Source organism: Meleagris gallopavo, chromosome 8, assembly GCF_000146605.3.
Source record: "Meleagris gallopavo isolate NT-WF06-2002-E0010 breed Aviagen turkey brand Nicholas breeding stock chromosome 8, Turkey_5.1, whole genome shotgun sequence".
NCBI lineage: Eukaryota > Metazoa > Chordata > Aves > Galliformes > Phasianidae > Meleagris > Meleagris gallopavo.
Genome location: NC_015018.2, coordinates 17,231,165 through 17,258,127, shown reverse-complemented (window position 1 = coordinate 17,258,127; position 26,963 = coordinate 17,231,165). Strand labels below are relative to the sequence as shown.

Sequence of the window (26,963 nt, the reverse complement as noted above, 5' to 3'; positions counted from 1 at the left end):
TGGTGGTGTTCTGTTGTGAAAGTACCCAGCACCATACTTGCTGCTGCTGGTGGCTGCAAAGTAGCCTGGAGGATGAGGTCCAGGAACTTCATATTGTTCCGCAGTGGGTGAGGAACAAATGCCCTGACCAATGGCTTAGAGGGGTACAAGGCTGATTTCAGTGGTACAGTTGGCTTAAGGAATCCCAGGCCCTGATGTTCTCAACCCCCTGCTTGTTCCCATGCTGAAACGTTACTCTCTTTAGTTGCAGTGATACAGTATTAACTGGATCAGTGATAGAACAAGGTTTAAAATAACTTTGTTTTGAATGTTTGTGGGCTTTTCTTATTTTTAAATGCTTATCAGTTCAGCTTTCCGTTTGTCAGCTCTCCTGGGACTCACTGCCACATCTCATGGAGTGATGAACAAGTGGATAGAGAAAGCTGGAAAGGCACTGGCACAATTCAAGAACCCAACATAGTGTATAATTGCATACTGATCTACGCTGTCTTACTGAAAGCAGGAATGGCTATTACCTGATAGTAATTAAAGTCAGTCTTCATCTGACTCTACCTCTTGGTTGCTTTTCCTGTATGGGTATGCAGAATCACGTGTGTTTCCTTCAGCGCACTTGAGTAGCGAGTTAACAGTTAACCAAGAAGATCTGAAATTGCTTGAAAGTATATCCAGCAAGTTCTGCGTAGGTATGTACTCCTCAGGGGCTGCAAGAAGTGAACTCATTCAAGCTAAGTTAATTACAAAATCAAGTAACTCTCCAGGAATGATGAATGTCCTAATTGTTTGCCTGCTTGTATTTGGGTCACCTTGTGCAGCCCCATCTTCTTTTCAGTGCTTTTACTCCTGAAGACACAGGGCTGCAGTTTGCAGTCTCATGCAGCTGGCTGGTTGGTAAGTGCAGGGCTGGATTCCACACCTGCTCAGCTGCGACCATGGTTAGTCACACTGGAGCTGCATTTGCTGTTAGATTTCAAAACAGTTTTAGGAACTATCAAGGATCTCCTTCTGGGATTTGGGTACCTGATCTTAGAGCTCTGAGTTGTCATTTCTCTGCAGCATATGAAGTCTATTGTGATTTGTAAACATCTATTAAAACATTTGCCGATGTCTCCTTCAATAGATGTAACTATTATTGGAAAAGAAGTTTGAGAAAGAGTAGATATTCCTTGGTGGTGTTACTACTTATTGGCTCTATACCTCTAATTAATTTGTTTAGCTGTAAAAGGAAATATTAAACACACCCAAGTATAAAATATAGTATTGCTACTGATTAAACACACTCAGAATAAACATCACACTGCTTATTTTTGTTCTCTAACTGTAATAACAGACCACTCAGGCAAAAGTGAGTGTAGCCAGCCCAGCTGTTGTCTGAGTCATAGCAACAGCGTCAATTAATTTGTTTCCAGGTTTAAAAAACTAATAAATACTTTATGCAATCTCCTAGATGCAGGAGGCTTAAATCTGTTCTTTGCACTCACATTCTCTGTACGCACAGATACCCAATACCACATCTTCCATTAGAATCCTATTTCTAAAAAATGATGTTAAGAAAGAATCATGGCATGGTTGTGTTGAAAGGGACCTTAAAGGCCATCTAGTTCCATCTTCCCTGCCATGGGCAAGATAGTTGAAGTAAAGACACGTTTCTTCTTACTATACATAGGAGAAGCTTATTTGCTGTTCTGTGCTGCACAAAATCATAGTATTCAACTACAGACTAGTCACAATTCTGCTTTCATGTGTGCTCTACAGTCTTGGATGTGGATGCTTTTATGGATTATTTTAAAAAATATATAATATACCGTACCCCTGATCCTGGGAAATGGTATGGTAATTATATATATGAATCCTGGAATGCTCTGCATGTTATTGTTTGAACTATTTGTGGTTTGTGGAAAACTGATTGGTGGAAATAGTTTCAACCATAAAGCTGCCTATTGTTATCACTTACAGCTTAGCATTTGCAATTTTGGACCATAAAACATTGATTTTTGCAGTACAGAGAATTGAGTTGAATCAAGATATGTTGTTAGCAAATATGTTGCCTGTTGCTCTGAGTGCGGATAGAGTATTTCCCCTTGTTTCAGCCAGATGGGTACCTTCTTCCTTCCCAGCAATGGTAAGGTGCTCCTTAGCAGTCTTTGCCTAAATGTGAACAACTCAGAGAATGCAACTGCACTGCTGTGAAACCTGCTTTTGCAATGCACGGGGAATAAAGTCATGCTGTTAACATCTGTATTTCACAGAGTATTCCTGAGGGAAAGCAACTGTATTAGAGGCCAGCAGGATTAATAACCCCGACTGGTCTGCTGGTGATGATGAGCTCACTTGGTGTGAAGTTGTGCATGCCTATGTACATTGTGCTGTGTGGGACTTCTGACATGGCTGGTGGAAATGTGGGTTGTTCTGAAAGGACTCTTCACTGTCTGCAACAGTTTAGCTGTAGTTCTGATGGATGGAGTTAGATTCATGCTGAATGCATGAGGAAATGGTATGGTTGGATGACCTTGTCAGCTTTAAAAGTGCTGGCCAGCTTCTGTTGTCTTTGAATTCCATCAGTCTTCCCAAAAGTACAGGGCAAAGGGCACATGCACATTATGCTCCTCAACCAGTTGATGCCTTTGCTGTTGTTTTTAAGAAAGTTCCCCATTTGACTGTATTTGCTGTGAATTTAACAGAAATGCAGAGGATACCAGAACTTTCTGGTATTTTTCAGCTGTCTCTCTGTTTTTCAGAAATTGGTCTTTAGGGCATCAGTACTTCTTCTACTGTCTGCCTTTAAATGAAATAAATAGTTAGTACATGGAATTATTTATAGTCATTAAGTAACCTATCAAGCAGATTAATCAGTGGCAGTTATCTCACCAAGGGCATAGCATGGGATAAGTGCATTCTGCTTGCAGTCATTCTGGAATAAAATGTAATCAAGGTAATATGATGAATGATGAAGCAGTGTTTGTCCACTAGCTGTTGACAGGGAGGCTTTGTATTCCTACAGTCTGGGCAGAGGGCACAGTAATTCATGAGCTACAATTATTGCATTCAGAGAGCAGAGATTTTTAGCTGGAGCCTTAGGGACAAAACAAAGCTTCATGTTTATGGGTAAAGTGCAAGTTTCATGTTCTGCATGTTATCATAGCTTGCAACTGATAAAAGCTATCTTTCTACCAGGGATGTCTTGAGTCTAGTAAAATTAAGCTGTACTTGCATCTGTGTTATCCTACAGTAAAAATGTATTATTATGTTGATGTCACTGTGTCTAGCATAAGCCACCATATTTTGCCAGTTAATTAAAAAAGAAAAAACTATGCAGTGCTGTATTTTCTGTGTACCATGACTAAATATATAAGTTTTTAATTTCTGAAAAACAACAATCAACCCACCAGCATTCAGTTTCATCCTGGGTTTCTATAATACAGTCTCCATGCTGCTACTGGACTTCAAGTTTATTGAGCGGTTATTGGAAAGATAAGAATAGTATAAGATTGGAAATTCAGACTAAGGCCTAATTAGCATTGTCTGGCAGGAAAAGGTATTACACAGAAGTATAAATCTCAGCTGTATTCTGCTTATGACTTCCTGAGTTCAAAGAAATGGCTTTGTTAAGCAAACTGAGATAGTGAGGGAAAGTTATAAAAGCTATGTGGATAATAAGCAGTGGTAATAAGCAACAATGCTGATATTTATGTTCAATATCCTCTGAAAATCTGGCCATTAGAAATCCTGAAGAGAACTGCCTATGAAAGAAATGTCGGGAAATGCAAGGAGACACACAGGTCAATATAAAAGAATCAAGAGCTTCTTCTTGGGTCCTCAGGATGTGATGTCTTAACTTACCGTAGGCTTTTGGCAATTTTGGTTGCTTCTGGTTGTGTTTATGACTACAGTTCGGGACAGTATATTGTGTAGGGCCCAGTCTCCTGCCAAGTCTGTAAAAGTGAGCTGCATCCTGGCATCAGAATATTCAGGTGTCCTGTGGTGAATTTTTGATACCTGTCCTCTCCTCCTTAGTTGGCTGTGCTATACTACTGTCTGTCCCTGGGAATAATGCATCAAGGTTTTAATCCTTCACATATCAATGACACTTATGTGTTGCAACTTCTGTTTTCTTTTCATAAATGCTATTTGAGAACTAAATCTTATGTACTTAATACTGTGATTAGTACAATGCCATTTTATAAAAGCAGAGACAAAGTAACAGAGGCCATAGAATTTTATTTGTTATTACTGGGTTCCTCAGAATGCGCTGCTTATATAACAGTAACAAGTTGTTTTCCTGCTTTGAAAATCTTACAATCTTTTTGAAGCACATCACAGGTGCAGGATCATTAAAAGCCTTCTTATAAAAAATAAATGTTATGATAAAATCTTAAAATTTCATGAACTGATGATTTGTTACTTAAGCATGTTTCTCCCGAATTACCTTTGTAATTCAGTAGCAAGGCTTTTCAAAGAGTGTACTTAAAAGCATTGCTGTAGTACAATGAACACAAAATTGGTTGATCCTTCTTAAATAGCTAACCAAGATCACATTTACAGATGGGTAAAATATATAAGGTTGTTTTTTCTTTTTGTCCTATTACCTTTTGCTAGGACTAAAGAGACAGATTTTTCCCTTTGGTTGCATGAAAGCCTTAAAGTAACAAATGAAATGGCTTTCAACATCCATGCAGACATAATTACATCCAGCCTTGTGCTTTTGCCTTCAATGGGAACAGGGAACAGTTGCTAGAGCTGTTCACAACAATGAATAGCATACTACTTTCTACTGCTTTTGTGCACAGCTACACCCTTCCGTCCCTGCAAAATGAAGGAGCGATGATAAAAGTACTGTTTGTGTTCTGGCTATTATGAGAGCATAATGCCTAGTGTATAATCAAAGATAGAACTTACATATAGCACATTGTCAGCCCTTTGAAACTTAGATTCATTTTCTGGATTTACTCTACAGTTTTTGTTACCTGGAGTATCTTTAAGCAGAGTTTAGTGGGAGTTAGTATCTATCCAGCACCAAGTCCATTAGTGATAAACAGTACTTGATTCCAGATTTGACACTTCCTGTCTTCACTAGAGGGAGCCACATTCCTGCTCACATCAGTATGGGTTATTGTAAAATTGGGTTGGTTTGCTTTGCATTGGGTACAAGTGGCAGTGTGAGTTGCAGTTCAAAAAGGAGTCAGACCCTGCTCATACTTCTCTACAAAAACATTCTGATTTAGATCTTACAGCAAAGATGCACACTTCTGAAAGGAAAAACTCTTAAGATAGCTGTTTCCATTTAAGAGAGTGATGCTTGAAAAACTGTGTAAGACTATAAATCATAGCCTTCTACGTTCATGTTTAGCAGGATATTCTTACTATAGTTTGACATACATTAGTTAGATGCTGAAATTGTAACAAGCACATAGAACAGGTAGAATTACTCAACTGATTAGATGAATAACCCTGAATATAAAAACACTCCAAACCTTAACTGGTATTCATGCACTCAAATAATAGAACACAGTTCTGGTAAGAGTGAAGTTGTTTATGAGACATTAATTTATTTTTACTACTCAGCGTTGCAAGGTTGTATAATCTCTGCTCTCAGCTACAACAGAAAACTAGAAAACTTCTAATTCAGGGTAAGATAAAATGAATCCTCTTGTTCTGCATTTCTTCTAATGGGCTTAATATCCAGTCTAGAAATGACATTGCATACAAACAACGAAGAAAAGCAAGAGGTGAGTTAAAGAAAAACAAAAGATGCAGCAGAAGGCCACATGAAAGAAGAAAAAATTTCTTGCCAAGTAATTGAGGAAGATGCAAAAGGAAATCACATGAACTCTCCAGCTGATATACACATGTTCTGCCCAGAGTAAGAAGTGTGGCTATGTCAGAACACCTTCTGCCTTAAGATTCTACATGCAAGAATTGAAGGTCCAAACCTGAAGCTTTGCCAGCGATTTCTATGCCCCAGCACATGGATAAGATTTAACTTCCATTTTTTGCCATCTGCAGCTGTGAATTCATTCTTAATGGCTCTTGTTACCCTATAGCTTAAGAGCTTGCTCTTGCTTTCAGATGCTCAGTCCCAAATTCCCATTGCCTGTCAAGACTGATAATCTTTCTAACATCAAGTTAAAGGAAGATTTCCTGCGTAACTGTACATTAGATAGCTTCAACTCTGTGCGAACCCTTTAACTACAAAAAGTAATGACCTGTGATAAGTGATAACATAATTCAAGATAGAAATAACCTAATTTGGCCATATAGTCAGCCTACTGCTAAGGTTAGTTTAAAAACACAGGACAGAATACAGTTCTGTATTTCTTTATTATTAATCTACTTCATTTTGAATAAACTCAATGGTTTTTGTTTTTGTTTTTGTTTTTACAAAATTCTTTACTGTGAACTTTTCTTTTTTTTCCTCAGTATGAACTTTCTTTATTTCCTCAGCAGTCACTGAGTAACATCTCCTCACTATACTACTAATTTACATGTAGCTTGGCTTTAAGGTTTGTGTTTCCACCTGACCTGGATTCCAGTTATGTACTCTTATTCAGCTCTATCTTTGTTGTTACTGCCAGTGAGTGGAACTGATGTCTGATATCCACTTTTATGTTAGTAGGAAATGGTCTGCATGTGTGTATTTATTTCTTTAGGATTGTACACACTCTGACAAGACAAGGCTTCTTTGAACAGCTTTTCATGCATGTTCAGACTTTCTGAATTAGATGCAATTAGAGCACCAAGGAGCTAATGAGTATTTTGCTGCTGAAGCAGAAGTGAAATCTTGCTACCAAAGCATGAAACAGCTCCAGTAACACAGTCACCTTTTGCCTTTGTGATGTCCACTTCCAACATTGCAGAGCTCTGTAACTGCCAGCAGCAGGAATTGCAAAACCAACCAGATTCATTTCCATGCAGATCTGCAACTGTTTTTCATTTGCTTGAAAGTAGCGTTCTGCATCATGTGAATGTGTTCCAAGAGCTTAATCCACAAAGTAACGTTTTCATTTCCCACTGCTCCTCTGTCAGTAAATTCAATCTTTCTTGTTCTTTGCTCCAACTTCTGTGGGCAATGGCAATTTCCAAGCCTGTGTGACGAGAGGGAAAAGTTCCAGACTGACCTCCAGCTGTTTGATGCAAACTGGATCTGCTGAATGCTAACGGTTTGTCAGTTAGGAAAGCACAAAAAAACATATATTTACATGTCTCTGTTCCCCTGGTGTGTCATCAGTGCATAAAAAGTCTTAATACTGAAAAATGAAGCCTTTGCGAATGCAGCTTTGGCAGCCTGCAGTGGTGACATTGGATGCGTGAGGTTCTACCTTAGCTGTACTGGAGATGTGAACTTAGCTGATAGACCCAGTGTCAGTCTAGGTGCACCACAGCTTATCTATTAAGCTGGCAGAGCAGCTGTTTGTACACCAGTCTGCCCCTCTTCAAAGACACAAACATCTTGCACACCCCAGGAGCTACTGAATGCTTTTACTGACTTTCTTTGCTTGTTCTTACAAAAATCAGGCAGTGGGCTCCTGTTTGCATTCCAGCTTTACCATCACCAGTTGCTTTTATACCTGCAGGTATGACTGCTGTGTGATGTCAGTACAACCTCTGAAATGCTTTCTGCTGGCTAGATAGAATTATGTCTGCAATTCAATGACAGTGAGCCCTTGGAGACTTCTGTCTGCATAGTAGATAAAGGTAAATGATCATATTCTTCCATTGATGCAGTTACCGAATTATGCTGACAGCTCAGAATCAATGACTTCACTTCTCTTTTGAAGTTGCTATTAAGGAAACCATAGATGACAGGGTTGACACAGGTAGAAGCCATGGCTACTAAGTGGCACAATGAGAAGATCAGATTGTGGTGGCAAGGTGAAATGATCTTGTAATTCCAATCTACAATGGTGTTGAAAACATGCAGTGGTAACCAGCAAACAGCAAAAGCAGCTACCATGGATGCTAATAATATATTTATCCTTCTTAACTGAACTGCTCGGTTACTGTATTCACTCTTCTCAAACATGTCCTTTCTCTTCTGTAGGCGTAAGTAGATACGCAGGTAGCAAAGTATAATGAAGAACAGTGGGATGCAGTATTGCAGAAGAAGTAGAGTAGTGGTGTAGATAAGCCTGTGTTGCTCAGAAGGCCATGAGTCAATGCATATGGCCTTGTCGTAGGAAAAATTCATGATGTGTGAGAGCTGTTCATACAAATCATTAGACAAGATGGATGTGGTCAAAAACGGAAGAGACATGAGACATGCTAAAGTCCAAATGACTCCAATTCCTAGATAGGCTTGGGAGATGCTTGGCCTCCAACCAGTTGGGTTTATGATCAGCTGGTGTCTTTCCAGAGCAATAAGGACAAGGGAAAGAATTGATACTGTCACAGATGTGCACTGTGTGAAAGACGTCATTTTGCACATGACCTCCCCAAATATCCAATAGTCCATCATGGTGTAAACAACGGTGAAAGGAAGGCAGACAAGACACATAAACAAGTCTGAAATTATTAGGTTGGAAATCAGGATGTTGGTGACGTTGGTCTTTTCCTTCTGCCTGGCTATAACAGCAATCAGGCAGATGTTTCCAACAATGCCTAGAACAGTCTCCAAACTGTAAGAGGTGGCCAAAAAAACAGTAAGGTCAGTGACATTCCTGCACTGATTAGAAAGATGTGAGGGGAAACTTCGATTTGAGCTCAAGTTCTTACTATTCAGGAAAGGAAAAGCGTCATTAACTGCCCTTGTCCTATTCATCCTGGGCCCCAAACTTTTTGTTCAAAAAGGTGATAACCAAACACAGACTGAGTCTTCTGGAGCTGGCCTAAAAAGTTATCTGTTCTATTTCACTGCAGGAGGTCTGGGTTGGTCTGCAAAGGAAAGGAAAAAGATTACTTAGTTATGTTACAGGAGTTACAAGAGTCAAAAGTGCAGTGGGGGAAAGTAAGAGAAGCAAGCAATAATTCTGTATATCTTCAGCTCCTTTTTATATGGCTAATCAGATTGTGAAATGGAATGGTTTGCTAGACTGTAGTATGGAAATCTGTACAAATCTACTGAAATATGGCTTTGCCATGCGTGAAGTTATCCCCAGTATTTAATATCAACTTAGAGCAGTACCTTGAATGCCACTGATTCAGTAGAAAGCTGGATCAAAACACACCCGGGGTAAAAATCATGTATGATCTTGTATTTCATAGAATCATAACATGGCTTAAGTTGGAAGGGACCTTAAGGATCAAGCTCCGAGTCCCTGCTGTGGGCAGGGCATTTGCAAGACTCTGATCCACAGCTGTGTGAAAAGCACTTTTTGGGGGGCATGTTCCTTCACTCAAGTAAAACATCAATGAAAACATTAAAATATATTAATACACAAAGCTAACTCCAAAATATTTTAACACAAGTTACTCTGTGAACTGAAATTTTATTTGCAGCCAGAACATGCATTTGCTTGAGACGGTATCACCATGCAAAAATTCAGCCTCGTATCCTCAGGAGGGATAACATGGGACAATTTTGAAAGCATCTGAAATAATTCAAAATCACTTCAACATTTTTCCATTTCTACACAGCTGCAATAGGTCATGGGAACTGCAGTCCAAGTTCCCTACTTCCCCTTTCTGGATGAACCCCATTGCCCATGAGGCACTGATATCTCCCTCTGGATGGCCAGTGTGGCCATCACAGGACTTATCAGGAATATATTCCAGCCTCTCAATTTTGGCTTTCTGAATAGCTGTATTTGACAACCCTTCTTAATTCCGTGTGACCAGATTCCTCCTTCAGCAGAACTTCACTCTTATTAACCAAGAAGGTTCAAATGTTCTAACGGTATGTGCTGTTCACCGGGTGTTCTGTTTCCGCACAGGCATATGGATCTGCTGCTCAGCCATGGCTCCAGCTCCTGAGCTGTGATTTTCATCGGGATCTCAGGAAACCAAGACCTCAGAGTTAATTGAGGCTGCATGCTTTTGGAAATCTACACCACAGGAGTGCCTGGGCTCTACCAGAAGACACCTGGGCGGCTGCTGTAATTACCTGGCACGTTCCTGGGTTCCTTTTCCACTCTGCATGGGGGGTGATATCCCCTTTCTTTTTTGTTACCAGCTCCTTTCCTCCAGCTGGCCATCGGGGCCCACTGATGTAAGTGAATACCCCTTGATATAGTAGAGCCTTCTCTATCATCCTTACTCTGGAACCCAAATCTACATCCAGAAATCAAAGAAAAAAATCTGACCCTGCTGGGAGCTCTTCTCCAATCAAAGGCAGATACAGGCTGTATGAAGACTTCTGACTTGAGAAGTAAATAAATACAGAGGGATTTATACAATTTACCCAATACACAAGCCCTTCCTCTGCAATAAAATGCTACTCAAATCTGTGAAGATGTGATAAATTTCTCAGAGCTTCAGAAAAACTAGTGGTCAAGATAATAATGCATACACTAAGTGGTATGGTGAGACTCACTGTTGGAGTAGCAGTAACTGCTGAGCAAATTCATTTATCAAGGTAAAAGTATAAATAAGCCAGATCCCAGAGATTTAAGGGGCATGCTCCCAAGAGGAACACCAAAGGGAGAGTGTGACTGTATTTGTTGCAGATGGTACTGCCGTGCCTCTGAAGGCTCTGCATTTTGTTGGGTTAGGCATCTCTTTCAATGCGTTGCATTCTGCAGTGTTTCTCACAAGATGACTGGCAAGCACTTCCCAGTCGTGTTCTCATGATGATGCCACAGGTTTATAATAATTATCACCTTCATATCACAGGCTAGGGAACGAGGCAGGGAAGTGAGATATGAGTGTCTCAGGGAAAGCTTTGGTGCACTAAGTAGATGTGAAACTCCTTGTTGGACCTGATTTCTTTGGAAAGTCAGAGGCTAAATCACTTGTGTGCAGCTCTCTGTATATCTTATTCCAATGTCTAGCTTGTAAAAAACATTTCTAGAAAAGTAGAACAGTGAGTATTGCAGTGACCTAATATCTACGTATCCTGTTATAGTACCCCTAGATGACAGATTCTTAGGGTCAGTCACTGCCAAGTCCTGTCATCTCAAGGTATTTAATGCTATTCAGTTTGGTCTAAGTTACAAAGCAATAATAATCAATATGGGCTCACTCTGTTTAGACAGTTGAATTAAATGTTGACTAACAAACTGAATCATCAGTGCAGGTGGAAAAGAGTTCTGGCTCCCCTCACTGTATTAAAAGCATGTTGATTACTCAGTAAAATACATAAAGAAAACAAAAACCAACCAACCAAACAAACAAACAAACTGTGGGCAAAGGCAACAGCTTTTGTCTTCAGAAAGTGAAGTAATACTTGGTTGGCTTGCAGGAGCAATAAGCTTCCTAAATCAGTATGGGGAGGAAGTTGGGAGAAAGAGTTGAATTGCTGTTCCTTGTTTTTAAAGAGGAAAGGATATATCAGCTCAGAATCATCAATGAACTTCAGGAAAGAGGTCAGCTATGAAAATCAACATGCTCCAAAAGCAAGGTCTTCTTCAGTTGATGCAATGTGAGATGGTATTTCTAAAAAGTGGGTGACACAAAAGTCTGCAGCAACTCTACTAGATACAGAAGAATACAATAGGGAACTTTCAGACTTAATCTTTGTTAAATTCTTCATTTGTTTCCTTTATATACATTCATTGTTCTTTTGGAAGCAAGGAAATAGAGCAGCTGAGGTCTGAAGGTTTTGCTTCGCTGAACAACATGGTCTTTTCTAAACTAAGAAAAATCACTCAAGATATCCCAAAGAAAAAATTGAAAAGCAACTATAATCAGCTTGACTGCCTTATCCTATATGTGCCAGAAAAAATTCTTTGAGGGAAAGGGAATTCCGGTGACATTGTGCTCTGTCAGCTACCTAGGAAAGAGCAGATTGTTCTTACAAAGCTGATCAGCACCAGCTCTTCTCTGCATTTGAGTCAGTCTCTGTATAGCTATGATGGGCAGTGTGGGTTACTTCCTACATTAGACATAAGTAGAAGGGAAAAAACGTTTGCAGTTCTTGGCTTCATCATTTGGTACTCAGACACAATTACTTGTCTGGCTCAGAACTTAATTGGTAGCTCAAGCCCTGTTTGCTGCTTCCAGTCCATAAGTCTTCATGAGAGAAACAACTCTTACAGCCAAATGGCTGTATTACTGATTTAGAGCTATGACAATTATCTGGAGTAAAGCAGCTATGGGCTGTCTTTTTTAAACTAGAAACAAATAAGTATTGGAAACATTTAACAGAACTCTGAAACATGTCACTGAGTATGCACAGAAATCTCACAGCTATACAAAATCCATAAAGCATTTGATACAGTGAGATTTAATGGTGAACGTTCTTTATACTCTTCCTCTTAGCTAAATTCTATTCCAAAAGTATTGGGAGGGGCTACCTTAGGTCACCGAAGGAGCTAATGTTAAGTTTTTCTAAAATCTGGGGTATGAGACATGTGAATTAATATGTTACAAGTCTATAACATTGAGAGCTGGTTTAAATACCCACAGAAGTGAGCAAGGCTGGGTGCATCTGTCAAAAACTGTCACTGAGTAGTGGAAAGTGATGGTTTGGTGCACCCATCCTCTGAGAGCTCAAATCCGTATCAGTCCGGCAGTGACAAATCAATTGTTTGCACAGCCTTAATCTACACTGAATGATAAAGTTAAGTATTTATTATGGCGCCTCTTGCTTTTATAAACCTTCTTGCTAAATTATTACTATTAATAATTGTGTTAATGTTTATTGTGGTAGTATTAAAATCTAATTGAGAATAGTGCTTGGTGCTGTTCAGATCTAGGGGAGGAGACAAGGCTCTCTCTAGCAACAGTTAGGGAAAGAGCTTTAAAAGTATACAAACAGAGCAAAGTATTTATTACTGTTTTTCCTTGCGTTGTGATTGGATTCAGAGCTCATTGATCTTCGTGGACTTTGGATCAGGCTCACTTCACTTTCCGTCCTTGTTTCTGTATGGTTTTAAAACCACCAAGACATCCACAACAGTTTCGTAAGAATTCATAAGAATTCTTTGCTTTCAGGAATCCAACCTGGGCAGAGCCTTTCATTCCATGGCTTATCTTGAATTTAAACTACATCCCCATCAGCTCCAGTGACCTAATTTTAACATGTAAATGCTAATTGAATGTGTTTCATTATTTCCTGTTACCATAATAGTTTGCTGAATGAAAAGTCATGTCAGAACTGTTCTGAATCCATATTTTCATGTTCTTCTAAAACTTGTTTGTGTGAATGTAGTAACTACTCAACAACTGCCCTATACATTTCAGATATACAGTTCTTGCCTCATGTCCTAGGTTAAAGTTTCAGCTGAATCCTCACTGAGCTGACTGGTTTCTGACCAGGAAACATCATCCAAAGCAGAGGGAGATCAGAACATAAAGGAATTAATAATGATATCATCATCTATCAGCAACTGAAGCTGAACAAATGTTGACAATCAAAAGAGATACCTTTACTAGAGAGATCTAAGATTTAATAAATCTGAAATAAATACTTCAGAAAATTCTTACCTCTCTCTGATGGAGGAAACGACCGCTGTTGCTGCAGTTTCTGTCTTGGAAGAAGGGAGAGCTGTTACAGCAGCAAAGAAAGACCATCTGTGTTTCAGCAATCCAGAAGAGATGTTCTGCTCGCAGCTCCTGTAGGTAATTTGGGTGGCAATTCTCTCCCTTTTACCCCCCTCCCTCCTTTCTCCTCTTCAGTTTAGCCAATGAATCCCGCTTCATCCCTGTGCTCTGACTTTGAACTTCTGGCTCCCTCTGCTGTTTCATAAGTGCAAAAATTCTACAGATACATGAGATAGAGAGCAGCTTCAGGAAAGAGCTATGAAGTGATTGAAGCACAACACCATTCATGCTACACTCTTAACATGTATATGAGTGGAATTGCTAAAGCAGAGAGCTGAAGTACAGGAACAGAGCCCCATTCTCTTCTCCTTCCTGAGGAAAGATTTCTGCAGGCTCCAAAGAGGATTTTACTTTTTTTTTTTTTTTTTTTTAACATTGTCAGTATTGGTTTTCTCATTTTTATTTGCAGTTCACTATAGTCTAGAATTGAAGTTTTATTTTAGGAGGATGCAGGCTTCAATCTCTAAACACCCAGCTTGTGGAAGGGGAGAGGTGCACTGTAACTCAAGCAAACAACTCAGAAGTGTAAGAGCACTGCAGGATTTGGAAATAGAGAAGAGAGATTGCACCACTACCAGCTTTCCTTGGATTGTTTGTTTGTTAGCTTGTTTCTTTCTTGTGAAAACCCACGGCAGAAATCAGAGCTGCAAATTTTTCTCTTGCGTTGACAGAACATTGAGGCAATATTTTATTTCCAAGGGCTATAGTAGGATAATGTAATTTTCAACTTTACTTAAAATGTGCTTTAAGCTGAAGCCAGCCAATTACTGGTCCTGTGGCTGCTGCTCTTCTGGTGTTTTTCTCAAGGTGTGATAAGTAGCTGTAGCAAATATGTAGTTACATTTGTAGGCATGTAGTATGCTGACAGAAATCAAGCATTTCAATATCAAAAATAATGACAAGCTCTTATCAACTAAACTAACTGTGAAAATTGTCATTTATTTGTACTGTATTCTTTCTTTCATTTTTTTTTTTCTGGTACCAGCTATTAGAGGAGATGTGTCAATCTACTTTAAGCCCTTGCATGACATCTTTCATTGCTAAAGGAATAATGCAGAAGTAGAAATATGTAAGGTATTTCTAGCTTGTATTGGCATTTCTTGTGCTTTGTGATGCTGAGAGACTTTAAAATTGAAATGTGCTGAATGCTTTAAGCTGGAGAATGGTCCTTATTTGCTGCTCCTTTCTTCAGTGCATGTCTGCTTTGTTTCTTACTATTTTTCCCAGCCTCCTTTTCAGGAGAATTATTTACCAGCTGGTTTGTAGCAGCATCTCCCTTCTTGCCACAAGCATCTCCATATGTGAGGAAGGCAGTGTGCAGCCAGCTGGGCAGGCAGCACCCAGTCAGACCCAGATCTTCTTTCTAGCTCCTTGGGCAGTAGAGGCTTCACATCCTTCTGGAGCCAGAGAAGCTGGAATGATTTATCTGGCCGGCTCACTTCTGTTTTTTCCTTAATTTGTTTATCATATGTTTATTAGTTCTGCTGTTCCAAGCATCAAAGAAGGGGAGAGAAGCTGCTAAGAAGTAGACAGAGCTTTTTCTGGAGAATGTTTTGATTTATGGAGCTGTTGGTCCTGTCTCCCTCAGCCTGCAACAGTGCTTAGCCAACTGTCTCTCCACACCTCCCAAACAGTTAAAGTTACACTGTGTCACGTTTATTCTCTCAACTCATACCTTTGGGAATAGCCTGCAACCATCAAATTAGCATCTGCTTTCCTCTTATGGTCAACAGAGAAAAGCTGCAGCACTGGTCCTGAAAGACTGCTCAGGATTCTGCAGCCCAGGGAGCAGAAAATGACCTGACCACGACTACTTGGCTACATTATTGAGATCTGTCTTCTTGACAGATTTTTGGGATGAATTGCTGTATCAAGATTCTGGCCATATTTGGTGAGGTGGATGGGGTTGTGTTAGAGTCCTGTTTCATGCAGTTTTTCCACACGCAGCCCAGATGCTCACTATTAACAAGTTGACGTGGGAGCAGCACTTGTGTCTGAACCTGGAAACATGCAGTAGCTGCTGAAGCAGGACATGGTGATGCTGGGGCTGCCAAGCCCAGCTGTCCCAACTACAGCACTGCAGGAGAACGCTGGAGCAGCACGGGGTAAGAGCAGCTGCAGCAAGACAAAGATGCAGATGCCTCTCTCCTCATCCAAGTGAGTCTTCTTGCTTGATTCAGTGCCTTGCTGAAAGGGATGCTGGTAGCTGAGCTGGCTGGTTTGAATGTGGACATGTTTAATTGCACTGTTCAATAGGGACTACTGAATTGTTACTTGCGGAGAGACGGTGGGGATCCTGATCTGCTCAGGCTTTTGGAAAATGCACAAGAAGGGTTTGTATGAGGGTTCCAAGGGTGGAAATTCCTTCATATGCAAAATACTTACTGCTGGAAAGCAGCCTGGAGTTCAGTAGTCTCAGCTATTTTAAGTCCTCTGTTAGTTAGGCTGGCTGTTCCCGTTCATGTCAATAGGTTTACATAGTCTAGCAACCAACGAACCAGCCCTTGTTTGCTGTTGATAGGGAAAGGAGTAGAACTGTGGCTGGCATGGTGTGAGCCTGTCCTCCCACCTTAGTGATAAGCGTATGTGCTCCCGTTGCTGCCCACAGCATGTGCCCCTGATACAGCAAGGCACTTGAGATCTGGCCTCTTTCCTCAACTGTACTTTTATGTAACACTGGACTATCCGAAGACAACGTGTTTCTAGGAGGTTGCATGGGAAACAGCGCTCTTTGTAATGGTTAGAGACCTCTTTTCTGAAAGAGGTTATGGTAATAGCAAGGCTCCTGCCAAGAAACATTCACTGGGTACAGTTAGCACTTCCCTGGGAGTGAGCAGGATGTCACAGCACTGGGACTATGACTGCACCTTGCATGCCCTGAGGGTCCCTTCCAGCCACATTTGTCCTCATTGATGGAGGCATGGAGCTCTGTCTCTCTCTCCTCTGAGCTTGGTATCTGGGAGACCAGTTCGCCTACAATACATTCAGTAAATCAAACTGTGGTTCAGCATTTGAAGTCCTGATCTTTCTGGCACTCTTAAACAGTATGAGGTACTTAATGACAAATCTATTGTGAAGAAAACGTACCAGAGAGCAGCACATAGTCCATGCATATGCTAAGCCTCCCAAGAAGGGGCTGCGAGGTATTGTCTGAATGAGTTACTACCAAGCAGGTCTAGCTAATCCTGAGGGACACAGATTTAAGGATCTACGATTGCATTTCTCATTTTACTTACATTCTCAAATCACCCTAATGACTTTCTGGAAGTACCTGGAACCATGAATGAGTTTTCTTCTAAAATTTAGTAAGCAGTGTTCCTTATTATGTGCAGCTTTTCTACTTGCACACTCCCAGCACTGCCCTTGAAAATAGGTTGTATGACTGTGTTTTTCCTCAACAGATATTCAGAAGATATTGGGTTTCCATCAGCTGAAATATGCCCTTGTAATATACTTCAGCAAGGTAGAAAAAAGAACATGAAGAAAACATCTATGTGTTACTCTTAAATAAACTGAACTCACTAAACAATTTATACAGGCTTTCCGTGTTGTACAGCACTTTTATTATAATTGCTATTTATATTGCCTAAACATGTTTTATAGGATATTTTTCATATAAACCACTCTCATGAACTTTGTACCAGGCACAGAGTTGTGCCTGAAGCCTACTCTCTAAACATGCTTTATAGTCTAGGTTTTCTATACAAACAGCTTTCACAGGGTTGTTTGTCACTGGACTTTGATCCAAACAAGATTATTGCAGGAAATTCTACCCCAGTATGAAAAGCTACAGAGCTATTTATATGGCATTTCTTTGCAATAGGTTGGATTCTAAGGCATGAGCTGGCTGGTTTTGTAAGATACTAGTTATCTCCTGAAAAATATTTTTCCTTGTATATCTGCGCTAATGGATTGACCTACAGGAGACACTAAGGTGGAAGAGGCTTTCAAAGGGCTTTTTTCTGATTTGTTCCATCCTGTTCTCCGAGTCCATGTGTCCTTGGGAGAAATGTCAATGAGTGTAACAGCATAATGAATCCGTTTGTCTGGCAGCTTTGTGTAATAACTATTACTCTAATTGCTAGATTATTTCAAAATCAATATTTAGCTTTACTACCATGTTTTTACAGACACCATGAATTCTTCTGTTTTGAACAAGACTATTCAATGAGTGCTTAGAAGAAAAATAAACCATTTGATATATGTGAAAATTTATTTAACCCTGGGTCCTAACAGAAAAAAGTCACAAAATTATCTGTGGTAAAGATTTGTTACAAATGTGTATATAATAAGACAAACCATCTAGTGTCATAAATAAGACAGATGGCACAACTAGAGCTGTGAAAGACGTGAGGTGAACCCATTCCTCATGAAACCATGCTGCTTTGCTTATTTTCTCTAAGTAAGAGATGTAGAATATATCTAACTTCCAGAGGATGTGCAGAAGAAAGAGGACAAACACATCAAACAGCCTTAACCAACCCCATTGTAGACTTTGCAGCTTATGTCAGGATTAGTCTTCTTCACAACTCGGATGGAGCAGCTTTTCTTGTGGAAGAGACCAACACAGTTCACTCTGTCATAGTTCTTGGGGACTGAAACCCTGTTATTGAGAAAGGCAAGGAGACGAATCAGAAGCCAAGACCTGGACAGAGATAAGGATGCTTACTCAGCTATAGCCATCCTGTAGCAAGCTACATTGTGGATTGGCTTGGCTCACTGACTCCATTAATATCAACACTAAGGAGCTGTCACCAGAAGGGGTTGGAGCTTGATAATCATTAAGATCCCTTCCAACCTAAGCCAGTCTGTGATGAGGAAGAACTGTGTCCTCTGTAAGAACTTTGCTGTCTTTCACTTTGTTTCTTTCCAAATAAGTCTATGTGGTTATCAGGTAATTCTACTTAGTCATGATTAGAGCTAACTGGGATATAGGAAAAGGAATTTTGCTCGAGGGAATATGATATTCAAGCTCAGGCTTTCACCAGCACTCTTTAAGTCTGAACATATCAACCAGTTCCTTAATAAGCAAGCAATAATTTGTGGGAACTTACAAGCTGCAGCAAACCATCGCATTCATCTTACACTTGCATTGGTAACAATCTTCAGTCTTCCACACTGCACCAAAAACGTAGAGGTTTCTGTTTGAAATGCACCCTACATGCACACAACAGAAAGCAATAGTCAGTAAACCAATACGGACATGTATTAATAGACATAAATCACAGTCTTCTGTTCATGGGTTGGCAATCAAAACTCTGATTTACTCTGAATCACATCAGCAGAGAATCTGACCCAGTGCTTTGCAGAGCAGATACCACATCTTTGCTCCTGAAGTGGATGGGAGAGTACAAAATATCACCATAAAGTGGTAGCAACCACGTGCTAGAGAAATACTCCTCTGTTCTTGTGATAGATCTACAGAAATACTTCAGCTGATGGCTATGGTAGGATATTTCTGCCTTTTCTTATACTCAGCATACAGATCTAGACTATAATTTCTCCCTCCCCTCTTCTCTCTCAACTTTTATAAAGTTTCAACAACATCAGTCTTGCAGCCTTAGCTTTGATTTTAGTGTTAGGTACCCTACTCAAGTTAGGTAGTTCATGTGTTCTGCCATGTGGGAAATGGCTTCAGCTATACATTAACCCTGAAGGTGTGCCTATGTCATGGAATAGCATCTGCCTGTCTGCCTGGATATGTCTTCAGGTGGGTCGATAGCCCAGCATCCCGCTGATTGGATCAATCTTCAACACAAAATGCATTATACTATTCCAGCATTTCTAGAAAAATTAGACTTCGAATCTCTACTTCAGCAATGTCCAGTATTTGGCATTCTTACCGTACTTGCTGGATGTTCTAAAGTAGCAGCGGGCATCGCACAGAGTCCTTGAGAAGAGGATCAAGCAGAAGACCAGCAAGAATTTCTAGAAAAGAAGCAGGAAGTTTCCTTTAAACCAAGTGTTTTTTCAGTGGTCTAGTAAACTGACACACTTGCATAGAATTAAGGACAAATCCTATTATTATAAACAAGCTCAGATTGAAAAATACTGTCCATGTATATACACACACTACACACCTAGCATATAAACTGCTGACTTACCATACTTGCACGGGCTGCTCACATTTCATAGTGAGGGGCAGCTGTGTATTTATATACAGTGTGGAAACAATGGTCAAGGCAAAGGGAGGTGATGTCACCATGAGCACCCTGGGAGCCAGTGGACACTCTAACCTGTTCCTATCATCAATCAGAAGGTGTCACCTCAAAAAGTCTTGCAGAAGCTTGTTTTGTGCACTGATGTACATCTTGACCTTCACTATGCCAGTGTAAATCTGAAGAAACTCCAGCAGATACATTAGTCACTCCGCACCAGCACCAGTGTTGGAGAAAGCCTGTGACCCCCGAAAAGCTGCACATCCAGCCCTGGCAGGCCATCAAGGAGCAGTGGGGAAAGGGCATGTGAGCAGCAAGGCAGAGGTGTGCTATTGTTCACCTGACCTGCTCCCAGGACATCACCTCAGGTCTGGAACAGGTCATTCATACAGTGCAGTAGTGTGGAGACTCCACTGTTCTCAAACTGATTTATTATAATTTCAATGTATATGTGACATGTTATTTTGTCCAAATTTAATGTCTTGTAAGGACTAGCCAAAGAGTTTTGTATCTCTAGGTTGCTGATGCAAACCCGGCCCACAAGACACGCACAGATCACCATGAACAGACAGCACCTTTTTGTCAGTAAAGTGAGATGAGCTGCATGTGTATTGTCTCAGTTCAGAAGTGAAGCCAACAGTCAGGGCGCTTTTGTAGCTCACGTCTTCCTGACAGAAATAGTAGTGACATTAGGGATTAGAAAAGGCAAAGAAAGCAAAATTCCAACTTTCTTTCACCTCATACATACTCTGCCTCCAAGGCAGTTGGGATCTTACAGTGTCAGTTTTGGAGATCATCAGGATATCTTACTGCAGGTATTTGGGGTTTTTGCACTATTGCAGTACACACTATGTGAGGCTGTATCTCACAACCATTCAGAAAAACTCTCACAGACCCCAGACCATCTATGGCCATGCCAGAAACTGGAGGAATTCACTGCTTTGCTGAACTTGGGCACAGGCATGAGAAGCTCTGAAAGTTGCCAGAGGATTCCCAGAATAATGAGTTGCATTAATTCTGCTGGTGGGGTTCTTTCACCTTGATTACTCATTAGCTTCTACTGATTGACAAATAGTTGGAGGAAGCCAAACTGCCCTGGAGGGAGTTCTTGGATAGGAGGTGCAGTGGCAAAGCAAGTGCTGTCTCTGGAGGGGTCCAGAGCAAAGGAGATAAGTGCAGAGGAACTGGTTGCTGCCTGTTGTGACAGAGGAGCTGATTTGTGTAAGTATCTTTGGTTTGGTTTTGTTTTTTGCTCTCGTTCTTGGAGAGAAGCTTGAGAGCTTTCATTGTAGTTTGCTTTTAATCTTGTAGTTCTGTATTAATCTTGTGACTTTTGGTAGATCATATTCTGTGTGTGGTTCTGCTTTAGGAAACAATTGTTGTGTCTGATGAAGTACCTTAAGGAAATACTCTGTGGTAATCCTCGAATGAATGAACTCCTGTCTGAAGGGAATGATTTCTTCAAGTTGACTGTGTTAGCATTAAGAGGAAATAAAGTGAAAATTCTATTTCTCTTATGCTATTAAATCTTTAAATGTGTGATTGCTTTTGAATTCCTGGCCTGACATTGCTGTCACTCTTAATCTTGTCATACTCCTTGATGAGTGACTGTTGAAGTATGCAGTACCTGTAATATCAGTATAGCTTCAAAGAAATGTTAACATTCTCGAAGGGCAAGGTGCATTCTAGATTCTCCTAAAACAATAAGCTTATTGTATTTTTTCTTTCATGAAAATAAGAAAAAGAAAAAAAAACTATATTAATGAATTTATCCAAATCACTGCTGTTTCTCAGGTAGCCAAACTCACTGTGGTTGAAGCCATTGCTGCCTGGTGGTGCTGGGTCCTTAACCTCAGGTGTGTGCTAAAGTATGCTCTGTGTGATTTCTTTTTTTGCCTTTAAATTTAAAAAAGAAAAAAAGCCACTGTAAGGTCACTTAGATTGCAAACTTGAGAATGAAGAAACCAAGCGCTTTTGAAAGTTTGTGGTTTTGAGTTACGTTTGGGATCTGTAGGAGAGCAGAGGCTAAGAGAGTCTCTCTATCCATGATTGCTGACCTGCTCAGGAGTCTTCTCTGGAGTTAGTAAGGCTTTCCAGGTCGAGTAGGTAGTGAAGGAGAAGGGAGTTCTCTGTTGTGTGGGTTTGAATGAACACTTCCCTGTAGGGTGTGTCCTTTGGGGTCCCTTCTCTTCAGAGAAGGATAAGTCAATCTTGCCCAGTGGATGGCTGTAAGAGGTGAGGAGGCTGAGTGCCTCCTGAGACATGGAATACTGCCTTTCTGTCACAACTTGCTGCTTGCCTGTGTACCTTATTCCTTGAGATCTGTGGTGCCAGTAGAGCTCACAGCCTGGCTCCAGACAGCCTGTAAGTCTTTCACTAGCAGTGGGATATGGCAGCAGTTAATATATGGGTGTCCTTAGCTTGAGGTTTGTGAAGCAATGAGAGGAACATCCAGCCCTGCCTTTCCCTGTTTATCTTGCTGCTTGTCAGTGAAGCTGCCAAGCTAAACTGGTTAAATAATGCAGTGGTTTGACAAGTGTGGTGACTGCCAAACCAGGGAGGCAGTTCTGCCTGGAGATACTTTTGCCAATTAGGAGGATTCTGAGTAACTTAGAGATGCCTGGGGCCAGGCTGGACTGCTCTTCCCACCTCAGAGCAGGAGGATGCCTTGATGTCACCCCTGGGTCACTGAGGCTCTGACTGCAGGCCAGGTCTCCACTCCTGTAACTCAAGTGAAACTTGCCTGTGTTGAAAACCTAACCTGTCTTCAGGAGCCTGTGGTTAGACACGGTCTGCTGGATGATTGTTCATTTTTTAAGTCAAAGTGTTCTTTGAAGCAAAAATTGAGTTTTCTAACTGCTGCTCCTGCAGAAAGCCTGACTCTTTAAACTCTTCTGCAGTGTAACCACTTCCCTGAAGAGAGGAAAAATTTACTTTGTTTCCTCCTTCACTACTAGGCTTGAGACCTACAAACCTTTGTGGACGGAGACTTAAACTCTTCCCTTTTCCAAGATTCCAGTTGCCCTCAGGAACTGACCCTTCACAAACCTTGAATCTGAGTCCAGAGCAGTTTCATCTTCTACTGTTGGCTGTACTGTGCCCAGTGCATCTCTGCTTTGGTAGTGGCTTCTTTGAGCCACTGTACATTTAGCCCTTCTCAAGCTCCCCAGAGCTACCTGATGTCACAAAGTCTCAGGACTCTGGTAGCAGTTCCAGTAATCTAGCCTTGATTTAAACCTTTTTATTCCTCTTGCAGATGGTATGCTGGTCATGTCTATGGATCCTACTTCTATCCATGGCTTTGCAAATGTGTCTGATTAATAAAATAATGCAGTTAAATTGCAGTATGTCAGTATGCTGTAGTTCCCAGATAGTCCGCAGAATTGTTTCCTGACTGGCAACTCTCAAAAACTTGTGCTGGGGAGGATGGTGGCAGCAGCTGATGGCATGAATGCATTCCAAACTGTAAATGGGATGAATGTTCTGTCACTTGCTCCTTCTTGCCAATACCCATGGTCTTATCAGCTGCTGGTTCTGGAGAAAGAATTGCCCAGGATTACTTGTTAGACAAGCAGTTGTATCTCTGTCTCCTGAAATTAATGCTTCTGAGGAGTTTGGCTGGAAATTTCAGCCTGTAGCCCTGCACCCTGAGTTTTGTCCTGCTTGTAGCTAAGTGTTGCGGTCTAATACAACCTTAGGACCTGAGCAGAGGTGAGCTTAGCAAACAGAGCTTGTTACCTTCCAAGTTAAGGAACGCTGCACTAACACAATGCACAGAAGAAACTTCTAAATCTGACATAGACTGTGGTTCATGGCATGAACTATCGAAAAATCTGTCAACAGGGCAAAAAAAAAAAACTTTCTGGAATCTTCTTTTTTCTACTCTAGAAGGCAAGAAAATTACAGTGGGGAAAAAAAGGGGCAATGTAGTCAGAAATAGGTATGGTAAAAATGCAGGTTTTGATGAGAAGCATATAAGGAGTTTTGCCACCACAGGCTTTAAAGCGTGAGATCAGTCTTATCACAAACTCTTGTCTTTGCATGGGTTTTTTGTGTGTGTGTTTCTGCTCTGTCAAAAATTAGAGATACTAATGCATCTAATTCCTGAATAAAGCTGTGGAGTAGAGTTATCACTGAGCTTTCTTTCTTGTGTATAAGGGACAACAACAGGCAGGCCAAGTCCAAAGATGGGCACTCAGTCCTATTGATGACCTCTGCAGAAGCTTTTCTCTGTACTAATAGATTAAAGATACTTCTAAAAAGCTGCTTGCATTCTTAAACTCCTCTGGAACAAATGAAAATTAAGCTCAGATCTGCCAGCCAGAAGAACCAGGCTTTAGGTTTTCATGCTCTCTGCAGATTTTGCTTGACTAGCCTTTCCTTCATGCACAGGAGCACTGTTGTAGAGAACTAGGATGCCATCTAGTGATTTCATAGCAGAGAAAGAGGGATACAGCAATCTGCTGTATTAAGTTCTTGATACTTCCTGTGACACTTGCTGGGAAGTTAGTTAGAATTTCTGACTGCTGGTGAGCGCCAGGTGAAGTAGCACTAGTTTTCCACTCCCTTTCTGATATGATTTTGATTATTCTAACTTTCAAACCCTTTCCTGCTCAAGATTGTGTAAGAGTTCCCTGTTACTGAACACACAGTCAAAACAGATACTGAAATTCTAAGTGTTACTCTTGTAAATGTTTCTGTTAGGACTCATAATCTTACAGAGAGTTATATGCTGAAAGAAAATCAGTGTCAAAGTAGAATTTCAGAGTGGGGATAAGTCTTACTGACTGTCTTAGATTGATCATATAACTTGTGTGTTCTTAAGTTTCATATAAATTGCTATTATAAAGCCAATCATTTTACCCTTAATAAACCACAGCATGGCTTTGAGAAATAAGTATATAATAGATTTGAACAGAAACTTGGAGGCATTCAAAAGGTGCCAAAACAAATATTTCTGCATACCAATAGATGCATTAATGAAGAGCAAAGTGAAAAAGTTGAAATAGCATAAACTGAATATGTCTACATTTAAAAAATAGTACAAAGCAGAAAGTGATCTGCAACTCTCTAGCTTCTCCACTAAGTATAACCTGAATAAAATATGTGCATTCCTTGTTAAAGATTGTTCAAATTAAATTTAAAAACTGTGGCAAAAATCTTAATGGGAACAAAACATGAATGGATATAAAACCAGGTAACTTTGAAATGATAAATGCTCTTTAATAGGAAAACTTCCTTTAGATTATGGCATGTGTGTTCTGGTGTTGGGTTTAAAATGTGCTATTTGGTAAGATAAGCATTACATTTCATTTTGGGGCAAGAACATTTTACTAGTATTAAAAAGTCTTGTCTTGAAAAGAAATACTGTGATTGGAGGGATCGGGGCCCCCCAGAATTCCACCTCACTTCTAACAGAGCTAGTGGGAGTGCTTCATTAGGTGTGCAGAGGGAAAGGGGTGGAAGAGAGCACATAGTCCCTTCCTGGGTTTGTGCCAGGCTCCCAGTGTTCTGCAGTCTCTTGTTAATGTAAGGATTATGGGGAACTTTTACATGAATGTTTCCTCTCCGCTATGTGGAGCTAGTGGTACTATCATCTAAAGCACAAGGGCCCGAGCTGGGGAATGTGTTCTTCGTAGGGGACAGTAGCTGTGTGCATTTAAGAGGAGAAATGTCATGACAAAACACTTGGCTAAACGAAGAAGAGCAGAGCTCTTCTCTGTGCCTCTGCTTTCTCAGTTTGGAGGGTTTTGTCATTCTCCCACAGCGAGGCTCCTCCTAGAGAAGGCAGCCAAGTCCCTGCTGTGCTTCTGGCGTTCTGAAATGAGATGCAATAGGTAACATCATCACATCATCTGTTTCCATGCTGGAACTTTGGAACTTAGAGCAGACAAGAAGAGAGCAGCTCTCTGGAGACTTTTTGGTTTAGGCTTGAAACAAATCTCTTTTTTTTTTTTTTTTTCTTCCCATGACTAGCAGTGTAGATCCACCGTATTATCAACAATCGGCAAATGATGGGGGAAGGCATCTGGGTGCATTTGAGATGTGGTTAAATTGGTTGGGATTTCATGAGTATGCCAGTAAGGCTAATTTTTCTGGAGTTTGTGTGCATAGCTTTCTTAAGATTTGCTGTGCTCTGTGAATATGCCCTCTCTATAAGTCTGCAAGATACAGGAGAGGGTAATGGTTTGTTTTTTGAACTCCCTCTCCTGTCCTTTGTGCTTGGGTAGCATTCATCTGAAATGACTCAGGAGCTGCAATGCACTCAGCCTCTGGGCGACTGTACAAGGTTACATAAGGGGACGTTTCATCTGCTCCAGCTCTGTCTGACAGAGCCTCAACCAGCAAGATTCAGAGCATGGTGGGAAGCTGGGGGCCGAATGGATTTCAGCGGATTTAATTCTGTTTCAGGGATCAGATCATGATCTGTAGCAGAATGTAAGTGCCTTCAGAAAAACTGGGGGAAAAAAAAAAAAAAAGAAAATAGTCTGTGGTAATGCAGGAAAGTAGCTAACTGAAGATGGGAGAAAAACAGTAGGAAGGGGGAAAGTGGTCTCCATCTTGGGAAGACTGCACAGAACTTGATCTCTTCTCTAAAGAAGCCATAAACACAAAGTTTAGCTTCCATTAAAAGTAGGCCACAATTCTAAGTTGATTGAATTCAGGCTGCAGCATTGCCCAAAGGATGCAGGCTGCTAAAGAATTTGATTCAAGGCTTCAGAAGCAGGTATACTGACCCAGAAAGTCTCGCAATTACTGAGGAAAATATACCATAGCCTTCAGAAATGTAATTGGAGTGCATTGCTCTTTGGTTACTGTTACATGTGTATTCTTATTTTCTGGCTTGTATTTTTCTTTAATGTAACTCACAGCACTGGCCAATTTAGAAACTCGTATTCTTTTAGGGTTAATCAGAATGGCTGAGAACTGGGACTGTTGTGCTGTGGGTAAGTGGGGTAGCTGGTGCTTCTCGCAGCCCATAGGTTGGACAGGCTCTAGGGAGCCAAGCAGTATAAATGGTTATCGTGAAAGACATTGTCTTAGGAAAGGGAATGTTTGGACTTTTTTTTTTAACTGCTTTTAATTGTTTTCCCTTGTTTTTTTGGACTGTTCATTCTTTAGGTCGCCTTCCCTCCCCCTCCCCCCCACCCCCTTCCTCCCCCCCCAAAAAAA

General features: G+C 40.7%; 1 protein-coding gene across 1 annotated transcript; it reads right to left on the bottom strand.

The window, feature by feature from the left end:
- Positions 1 to 2,162: 2,162 nt before the first annotated feature.
- Positions 2,163 to 13,913, bottom strand: NPY4R2 (neuropeptide Y receptor Y4-2). Its single transcript, XM_010714463.3, has 2 exons — positions 13,516 to 13,913; positions 2,163 to 8,865 (listed from the first exon to the last, which is right to left on the bottom strand). The coding sequence occupies exon 2, from the start codon at positions 8,750 to 8,752 to the stop codon at positions 7,619 to 7,621; it is 1,134 nt and encodes a 377-aa protein (XP_010712765.1). The 5' UTR covers positions 8,753 to 8,865; positions 13,516 to 13,913; the 3' UTR covers positions 2,163 to 7,618.
- Between the last annotated feature and the right edge of the window lie 13,050 nt (positions 13,914 to 26,963).

Excerpts from the sequence above, each read along its gene's own strand:
- NPY4R2 (XM_010714463.3), bottom strand. The coding sequence starts at position 8,752 with ATGAATAGGACAAGGGCAGTTAATGACGCTTTTCCTTTCCTGAATAGT.